General features: G+C 53.0%; 1 protein-coding gene across 1 annotated transcript in view; it reads left to right on the forward strand.

The window, feature by feature from the left end:
• The window catches only part of VOLCADRAFT_105408 (uncharacterized protein), a gene marked incomplete at its 3' end in the record, with an annotated part of 3,999 nt that extends 2,878 nt beyond the window's left edge, over window positions 1–1,121 (forward strand). The window contains exon 6 of the mRNA XM_002952145.1: window positions 992–1,121. Coding sequence (XP_002952191.1) covers window positions 992–1,121 — 130 coding nt within the window. The remainder of the gene's footprint in view (window positions 1–991) is intronic.
• Window positions 1,122–10,440: the final 9,319 nt, after the last annotated feature.

A 10,440-nucleotide genomic window follows, 5' to 3' on the forward strand; every position in this document is an offset into this window, starting at 1 on the left:
TTGTGTATGTGTATGTGTATGTGTATGTGTATGTGTATGTGTATGTGTATGTGTATGTGTATGTGTATGTGTATGTGTATGTGTATGTGTATGTGTATGTGTATGTGTATGTGTATGTGTTCGTGTGCATATGCATGTGTATGTGTATGTGTATGTGTATGTGTATGTGTATGTGTATGTGTATGTGTATGTGTATGTGTATGTGTATGTGTATGTGTATGTGTATGTGTATGTGTATGTGTATGTGTATGTGTATGTGTATGTGTATGTGTATGTGTATGTGTATGTGTATGTGTATGTGTATGTGTATGTGTATGTGTATGTGTATGTGTATGTGTATGTGTATGTGTATGTGTATGTGTTCGTGTGCATATGCATGTGTATGCAAGAACATGCTCTACTGCGCGGCAAGGAAGTCGGGGGCAATGCAGGAGCAGGTCTAGGCAGGGTTATCCAGCCCGCGGGTATCACCCCTCCACCTGAGGGTCGTCTGGATGTCAAAAAGCTGTATAGGTCTATACAGATGAAGGTTATATCTGGATTCGCCGTACAGCCAGGGTACGACAAGATCTGACGTTAGTGGAAAACAATAACAGTTTGTTGTATTGTTTTTTCAATTGTTTTGATTAACTGTTTGTTTATAAAGACTAGTTTGTTTATAAACGCACACCATCTTTGCACACGGAAACCCCCGGCCGATGGCCACACCAGCTCGATAGCTATATACAGATATGTCCGTACGTATGTATGTCCGCAGGTGGCCCACATGCTTCCTATTGCCGCAGGGGACAGTAGCAGCAGGGGCTCACAGGCGTCAGCTAGGGCTGCGCGCCAGAATCTGGATCCAGATCTGGATTTGGGTCCGGAAGGGAATCCGGACCCGGAATCTGAGATGAAGGGGTCATCTGAAAGGGCCGTAGCGTGGTGCGTTCGGGGGCCGGTTGCTGTGCTGCAAGAACACCGTGACGCGGCGTGCATGCGTGTCCTGCAGATGCGGTATGGTTCATCCCGATCTAGGTCTGCAGATTCTGGATCCAAAAGTTCTGGATCTGCATCTCGGGAGGCTTGGTTTGCGGGCAGCGCTCTCCACTCGCAGATTTCCGACATGGTTCGGGAGCTGACCCAACTACAGTTGCAACGGCAGCGCTTGCACCGACCCGTCTTTGGATAAAACGATAGTAAACTGTCCCGGATTTAGGAAGGCGTTAACTTGGGGACGCTGATATCGTGTCGGGAACCCGTGTCCGAACACGCGCCATGGGAACACATCAGAGTGTAATTGGTAATATGCCCTGACGTTGTCTGAACGGCGGTGGGTGGAGCCTTTTTCTGATGTCTGGGGGCGGCGTGACAGGGCTTGACAGGCGGCTTGACATGCTTGCTTCGAACAGCCGATACCAGTCCCCCTCATGATTGCCGCACCGTTTAGGTATTCGCGAACTGAGGTCCCCATGGCTTCGTTGAATACGGCGGACTAAAACGCCTTTGGCAACCGGTCTTTGTTTTCTATTCTGCAAATGCTTTTTAGCAATGACCCAAGCTCGCTTGGGGTGAGGTTTCCTGTTTGTTGTAAAACGTCCTTTATCTGGGAAGGGTATTACTTTGCAGGCATGCCTTTACTTGTGGCGTCGTAGGAACAATGCGGGATACGTTACTTTGTATTAGCAAAGCGCACTTTGGACAACATCACGCTTGCTTGCAGAATGTCTCAGAAATGCGTTACAACAGCTACAGCTCGGCTTCGTCTTCCTCCGTTCTCTTTTCATTTCTATCATTCACGTATATACATTATGCGAAATTGTAAAACAGAGCGAGCAAAGTCGAGGTCTCAGGTGACAATTTTCAAATCCCTCGCTAACAGACTTTCCAACTGACAAAACAAAAGGGCGCAGTCAGAGATGTATGTCTGCATACAGCTGACCATTAATTTGTTAATCTGCCAGCTACAGACATACGCGTTGGAACCCTCCTTGGAACGGGTTCCTCTACAAATCGGCGTACTTCGTTGATGTTGATGCCCTGCTCCTTTGATGTTTGATGTTAACTTCTGGCAAGCGCAACGCAATCGGTATGCTGTTACTGCCAGGAATAAGCGGCAGGTGCTGCTGTACGTTCGCATATCATGGGTATCCATTCATGCTTCCAAGCCCAAAGCATTTTCAACTTACAAACGGACGGCTAGTTTACACGATATCCAGATGTAGCCGAAACATGCCATGAATTCGCCATAAGATGAGTGCAAGGCATCTGCCTTGATGCCCCAAAGGGCTCACCGGGGCAATGGTCATCCGTACCGATTACTCCCAGATAAGACGTCACCTACACTAACCGAATATCTTTCTATATGTAGTGAACTGTCTTACGTCAAAACACTGCCTAAACATAGCGTACCATTATCTGATGATTAGCCTGCGCGTATGATGGCGGAGCGAAGACCCAAAAGAGCGAAGGCAGGCCAGTTGTACAAGGCGTTTGGCCTAACCACCCATGTATCTGAGGCCATAGATTATACAGCACGTAATGGTGCTGGATGCAGCAGGCAGGCCGCCGAGACGGCTCAGCCGCCTGTCATGCAGCAGCAGCAGCAGCAGCAGCACCAGCAAGCTAACCCAGCCATGGCGACGGCTGTGAAGGGCGGCCGGAATAAGCACGTTCGTGAGAGTAAGTGGGAGAGGAAGTTGCCTACATAACAAGTGTTATTGCTATTGCGCGAGATGGATTACTTGAAAACGCACTCACCCTTTTGGCAGAGGACTACTGCCAACAGTACGGTGGCGTCCTCATGTGCTCGCATGACGGGTGTGGACGTCGGTTCATAAACAACTCTCACGCCGCCCTGGAAAAGGTCCTGATCCATGGCAGCCGCGCCATCGACGTGGAGGAAAGCAAAGCCTGTTTGCTGCCTGTGCATCAGCGGGGGCCGCCAGATGAGAAGACCATGGTAGTGTCCTTACTATGCCTTCGAAGCCGGGGCACGGAAATGCCAGGTAAGTACCGTCTTACTCTGCCTCGTGGGTGGTGGTAGCAACAGAGTTTCCAGTCCCCCGAAGTTGCGGCAGATTATGCTATAACATTGGCAACCTTTACGTGCATGATACCATCGATGGAGTGCATCACTGGCCCCGGGGGTGCACTTCATCCATTCATGCACGCGGGCCGCATGAAGCGCACGTTACGGTGTTGGTGCTGCTTTGACGCAAGTCTTTCGCATTCTTTGCACGTAGAGTAGAACTTTTCTCTTTTCTGTGTGCGTGTGTGTTCTTATGACTGTTGTCCTTTCGGTCATCTGTATTTTGTATTTTGTAACCGTCCGTTACATTTTTGGAAACCTCCTGAGGCGTATTGTAGCATATACACACACACGCACGCACACACACACACGCACACACACACACGCGCACACACACGCACACACACACACGCACACACACACACGCACACACACGCACACACACACGCACACACACACGCACGCACACACACGCACGCACACACACACGCACACACACGCACACACACGCACACACACACACACGCACACACACAGACGCACGCACACACACACGCACACACACGCACATGCCACCTTGCAATCCCGCAGAGTACTTCAAGGAAATTTACGTGTGCAAGGCGTGCTTCGAGCTCACCAAGAACCCGGCAGCGGGGAGGAAGGTGGTGCTTGCCTTGTGCATGCACGAAGATCAAAAGGTGGCGCACAGGAAGTTCAAGCTGCCGTATGTGAACACAGGCAGCTGCAGGGACCACGTGGAGTACATGTCGCTGGCTGAAGTCCGCGCGGAAGTTGTAAACATGCGGCTGCCCGCATCTATGATTCCTGAGTACGCTCAAGTGTGGGACAAGCCCCACCCCTGCGCTCTTGCCAGTCATAAGCAGCAGCAGCAGCAGCAGCAGCAGGGGCAGCAGCAGCAGGAGGGAAAGGAGCACGTTGAGCGAGCTAGGGGGGTAGCACTGCGTGAAGCAGCAGGACCCGGCGGAGGTGGGCAATGTGATGGCGGGCTCGCTCGCAGTGCTGGGGGCGCTGACGCGCCTGAAGATGGGCGCAATGGCATGCAAGGGGGCGGGGTGGGAATGGTGGAGGAGAGGCGACGTAAATCAGCACCAGCCGCCAGGAGAAATGCAGAGATGCAAGGGGGCAGCAGGGGCATGGCTGGTGCTGGCGGGGGGCATGGCGCTGGTGCTGCTGGCAGGATCATCAACACCGGCTACGGCGGCCGCACTGCTGGTGCTTTTATTGGTGTACCTGGTGCTGCTGGTGGCAGAGTAGGCGCTGGCTGTGGCGGCGGTGCAGCTGGTGCTGGCGGGGGTGCGGCTCCTCCCAGGCGTGCCGCTTCAGTCGACAGGCCAGCGCAGTGCACCACAGGTCGGGTGAACCTCAGCGCACGAGATGATGACGACGACGGCTATGACGACGGCGATGACGCCGCCACAGACAGCAGCATGGACGAAGAGATCGAGGAGTCGGAGCCCCTCAAGGGCGAGGTTGAGCCATCCGCGGTGGATGAGCCGTCAACGGGACACAACCCTGCTGGATTACCGGAGGGTGGTGGTGTGGGAACCTCTGAAAGCGCAACGGGTGCAGGTCAGTTCATTCGTGGCCAGGATGTTGTCATGTGCCTTGCTTAAAACACTGATGACGCGAACCATTGGATGGGGTGTATCCACATGGTTATGTGACTTCATGTTTGTTGATCGTTTCGTCATATAGGAAAGCCATGTCGGGCGCTAATATGCGCACCACTTGACCCCACCTAAGTTTAATACGACATGGCTGCTGCCGATGCAACACATGCCCATTCGTGCTTTTGTCAGGCGATGTTCAGGTGGGCGCGGGCCGGTCCGGCGCTTTTGGTCCCACGCGGAAAATGGTGTTGAGCACCGATTGGGATGAACGTCTGATTCCCGCTGATCTGCAAGAGTTGCTGGAGTCGGTACTGTGCTTCCTTTCTGAGCCGGTGACCACAATCCTGGATGCGTCACGACCTAAAATCCAGCGTCATCAAACGAACTACATCAAGGTCTGCAAAGGGTTGGGGGCCCCGCCCCACCCATCACTGTAAGTAGAGAGGTGGACTGCGTTCGAAAGGTTGTGAAGGATGCAAGATCACCGTACATCATTCCGCTGGTTTGTTAATATTCGTTGCAGACAGCCGGAAAGGCGGTAGGGGTGGTATGGGATTTTGAAAAAAATCTTCGTTATTCGGGGGCTAGGTCGGCGGAATAATAATAAAATCCCCTGCCTGAATGGGGTGTTGAGGTGGGGCACGTGGCATCAAACGCCTTCTTGGGCCGCACACCTTTCATTTTTTTGTGTCTCTGGGCGAATAGATGTTGCTGGCCACTGTTCCAAAGGATTTCATGCGTTCACCCGTTTATGGCTCCTAGTGTAGTTTCCCTTACTAAAATCCCACGATACCATCAACACCCTTCTCACAGCTGTCGTATCTCCTGTAACATACATATGCTCGTACAGGAAGTTAGAGTACGACAGTCAGAAGGAGCTAACGAAGCAGGTGGTTGACAGGTACCGCGGCGAGGCTGCTGCCTTCCGACAGCAGATGGATGAAATTGTGAAGCTTCAGAAGAAGTTGCTGTCCGCTGCTGAAGAGCTGCAGGGCGAAATCGACGCGCTGGGATCAGCTGCAAATGTACGCGAGCATTCAGCCGCGCAGTTTGAGCAGAAGGGAAAATTCGATGCGCACCAGCTCTTCCATCAGCAGTACCAACTGGGATCTTCGTTTGCAGCAGATACACGCGCTCTTGCACCCTCGTTGCCTACCTTCTTTACTCAGGATTTGCTGGATGCGCGCGCATTACTACAGCAGCGGCTGCAGGAGCTGCCTGAGCCAGCAGATCCGCCAGGCGAGGTCATCACAGTCGCAGTCGCACCAGATCTGACCAAGGATAGAGTTGCATCCAGATGTGCGCGTGTGCTGGATGAAGTTGTCGACATGGCGAAGTCGTTGGGTTTCTCCAATTGGACGCCGCCGGGACCTGAGAGGTGCTGACGAACTTGCACCAACGTCTAGCGCATAATTCGACTTTGCTGATGTAGTAGGGCGGCTCATGAGCCTTTGGGTTCGTCTGAACCACTCCAACCTCCAGCAAGACACGTGGGCGACATGCGTGTGTGTGTGTGTGTGAGGGGGGGAGCGATGATCGACGGCAGCAGCGGTGCAAAAGCCGGCGAAAAGCATGACGGCATTGGACAGGTTGCGGCGGGTTGGGTTGGGCAACAACTCCATGAACAGCGTTGGGCGTGGAGGGGATGGTGGACGTGCAGAAGCGGGTGCTGTGGTGCGTTCAGAAAGTGGTGGCCCCACCGCGATGTTTGGTGATGTGGGTCACCTGCGGGGATGTTTTTTGTTCCATCACCACTCAGTCCGGTGCGTGGTAAAACGCGGGGAACTTCAGGACCACCAGGAACATCACATGTGCACCTGCTTTCCATTTGATGGCCCATCCTGATGATATGCTGCTGCGTTGCCCTGCCTAAGGGCCTGGGAGTGAATGAAACAAACCTCCGTCTACCTGGCTCACATTTTATAGTTGTGTGTTTCCGAGCGAGTGACAACGGATTTAATTGGTGTAATTGCCAGTATGGTCGTATGGTCGTATGACCGTGTTTGTTGATTCCATGTGTTCTGGTGAGATGACGCGCTTCGCAAGTGTGCCCACCGCCGGACGTAACTCATGTTGGCTGCTGCGTCAGCCTGCCGTGCGTTAGTTATGCGTATGGCGGCCTCACGCACGGTGCGGGATAACAACGACGCGCTTCGTAGCAAATGGGCATGCTTGGTGTGTAGGTGGTTTGTTTGGCGTCATATGCTGCTTTGACAAGTTTGTTGGTGGCGTGTGCACGGATTCAACCCATTAGCGTACATGGGTACGGGTTTGTTGGTTTGATCGGAGTCTATGAGGAGGTTGCACGATGCGCGATATGGGACATTGCAAGAATTGCAGTTGCAGGCGTATGCCGGGACTAACAACGCACATTTCATAATTCAAGAGTCACCTGTACCTTCCTACATTTAAGAGGTTGGAGTCATGCTTCTATGTCCTCTCTGTACTTAGTAGTCAAGCACCGCGATACGGTGGTAAAAACATTGACAGACAGCCTGGAGCAAAATAAATCAATGAGGTGCGTGCATTAAGACCTCCAAAATGTATCAAGTTATTTAATCAGCTAAGTGTCCCTCCGATGGATGTACGTGTTACAAACTAACCAAATATTGGGGCTACTCATTCGTGACTGTCGTAACAAGCAAGCACGCATAAGGGATTCATGCGGTACATGTAAATTCCCATGTAATTAGAAGCTTCAAAAAATAATGGAAATATGATGTTTTGGTCGTGCCCGACTGGGAAGGGCTCCGGAAGAGCTGTGAAGCGAAGAGGACGAATCACACAGGTGACGGCCTGAAGGAAAGCTAGGAAGGAAAGCTACGTTGGATGCAATTTTTGGTATAGCCACTCATGTCCGCATTGCCGCAAGTATAAATCCGTTGGTAGAAGCCGCTGGCATTTGTTGTTTGTCGCTGACTTTACGTGCAGCACATGCATTAAAATGAGTTGGTATAGTTCTTGAAATATTTTCCTTATCCACGTCGCCGCCCCTTCCAACCTTTCCAAACAAGCTATGCGTACGGCATGCCGTGGAAAGCTGTCTCTGCCGCCATCTTTTTTCTGGTCTTACCTATTAGCTGAAGATCATAGGCTCTCCACACCTACAGTTTTCGGATTCTGCACTTCATAGAAACCTGTGCCCGCTACTTCGTGCTCGCGCTGGCGGTTACGGCAGGAAGACCTCCAACGTGTGCTGGCTTCTTGCTTCCACAATAAGTATGAAATATAGATATTCACATTAGAAAAAAATTGCAAGCGATCTCGGTGATAAAGCGTCCTTCGCCGGGGAGGGCCTTAGCATCGACGTGAGATTTGCTGTTCGACTGCCATGGCAGACTCACGTGCGTCAGACTTATCGCCTCCACCTTTGGTGAGGGCGCTTAGCAAGGTGCGTCCCATGCGGAAATTAAAAGCATCACAGGACGGTTTGGTGCCTGCACATGGCAATCTGGTATCCTAGCAGTCCTAGCCATACTTGTCTCCAAACCCAAAGTTTTGGATCTAAAATAAATTTTGCCGATCCACATCAATCCACATCAAATCGTTGCCTTGAGCCGGTCCCACTTTCCCCAGCTTGCCTCGTCCCCTCGGGTCCCATATCTGCGACTTCCACTCCCCCCCGGCATCCGACCACTCCTTCCTTTCACGTCACAGCCGACGTGCCCGTTGCCCCCATATTGCAAGCACCGCGCTTTGCTACAGCACAGCACCCACGCGCGGGGGTGGGGGGCAAGCTAGGATCCTTCATGCAAGCATGAACAACATCCATGGAAGACATACACAACACGGATGCACATGTCCCTAGCTCACAGGTGCTGCGCGGCCCCCAAGGTGGCCCTTGAGCGACCCCCGACCCACTTGCATGCCACCCCGGCCCCTCACCCCTTTCCTCCGCTAGAACCTAGCATTACACACACACACACGCGCACATCCAAAGCAGCTTCCGTACACACACGCACTAACCATCTCCCGGTCGGCTCCGCGCCCCCACGTGAGGGGGGCTTTGGGGGGGGAAGGGAGGGAGGGGGGAAGGGAAGCAGTCACGGCAAGGCCTTCGCCGGACATGTACGGTGTTAGTGCTCCGAAACTGCTGCACGCGTCTCGCACGCAACCAAGTCTTATGAGTGGTTGGGAGAGTTCATGTTTCTCAGCCCTCCCTTTCCATGTAACACTGCGGGCTGGTCACAACCCAGTCTTTGCCGCACATACACAAACACACGCATACATACATACGTACACACACGACCACGGTCATTAAAACACACACGGCGCCCCCCGACCTCCCACAGGGCCGTACTGGCGGGACTGCCAATGGCCGGCTGGGGCAAGTTAAGGCGGAGGCGCGAGCGGTGAGTGTGGGAGGCCTCGTTCATCTGTCTGTCTGTCTGTCTGTCTGTCTGTCTGTCTGTCTGTCTGCCTTTGTGCCTATCTGTTTGTCTGTGTGTCAGTCAGTCTGTCTGTCTAGGGGGAGGGCGACCGGAGTTTGGGTTGAGGGGGATTTCGGTTAGGAGGCGTTTTGACAGCTACCAAGCACCTCCTCGGGACACATCACATTTTGCTAGTCACTCAGCAAGTCAAAAGGTTGTGCATACAAAGCTTGCGGTAGAGGCGGCGAAGGCAAAGTACTGTGCAAGTGTGGCATACTGTAGAGGTGCACGGTGACTATTTGCTGAAGCTTAAAGTAAGGCTAGTGTTGTGAAATAAACCACGACATCATTTAGTGTATTGAAGCTCGCGGACTGGTGGGAAGCGAGAGGGTTTGGGGAGGGGTGTGTCGGAGGGGGTTTCTGTTGCTGTTGCGTTTCTCTCCTCCCACGGCTAGGTAGGTAGTTTTCCGACATCTTCTTCACTACGAGGTCACCCCGACGTCGCCGCACTTCAAGAACGCCTTTCGGTCAGTTCTACGTCTGGTACACTCTTGCCCTGGCAGCAACTTCACTCGTTCGTGGTTCGTCTTTCCCCTACCGCTCTCACCTTGCCAAGCTTTTTCCCCCTCCCACCCACCCTCCCACCCTCCCTCCCTCCCCCCCCTCCGTTGTCTTGTTGCTGACCCCCGGGCGGTTGATGCGATGTGGGTTTTGTGAGGGGGTTGGAGACAGCCGCCTTCCGTCAATGATTTTCCACCCCACACCATCGAGCTAACAGCTACATACAGACCGACAACCATACATACATACACACATTCAGACACTGCGAAATTATCTCGCCCAACCTATCCTGCCCCGCCCCTCAACAATCACCAAATGTACGGCCTCGTTTTTTATAACCCCCTCACTTCCCCCAACCCCCTTCCGTACTTCCCCACTACCTCCCCATCCTCCACTTCTCCCCCCAGCCCGTCTATCTATCTATGGTATATGCTTCAATGGTTCGCCGTACACTGCCCCCCATGTGCTACTGCCACTGCAGTTCTTTTTGGACTCCAAGCTCAACGTTTTGATGGTGGCGATGCCGCTGGCCTTCCTGAGCAGATTTACGGGTTGGGGGGACGGAGCCACCTTTGCCCTGTCGTGTTTGGCGCTCGTGCCCCTTGCGGAGGTGAGGAGTGTGTGTATGTATGTATGTACGTGTATGTATGTATGTACGTGTATGTATGTATGTATGTACGTGTGTGCATTTGCGTTTAGGGTTTGACGGGGAGGGGTTTGAGAGGGTAGTTGAACACGGGCAGATGCCCCAGGAGGGTTAGTGGGAGAGGGGGTAGGAGAGGGGGTAGGAGGGGGGCTTTTCGTATTAGGCTTTATTTATGCTGAGCTGCCTCCCCCTCCTTTCGTCGGGCCCCCATCTCAGCGGCTG

Source organism: Volvox carteri (assembly GCF_000143455.1).
Source record: "Volvox carteri f. nagariensis unplaced genomic scaffold VOLCAscaffold_28, whole genome shotgun sequence".
NCBI classification, from domain to species: Eukaryota; Viridiplantae; Chlorophyta; class Chlorophyceae; order Chlamydomonadales; family Volvocaceae; genus Volvox; species Volvox carteri.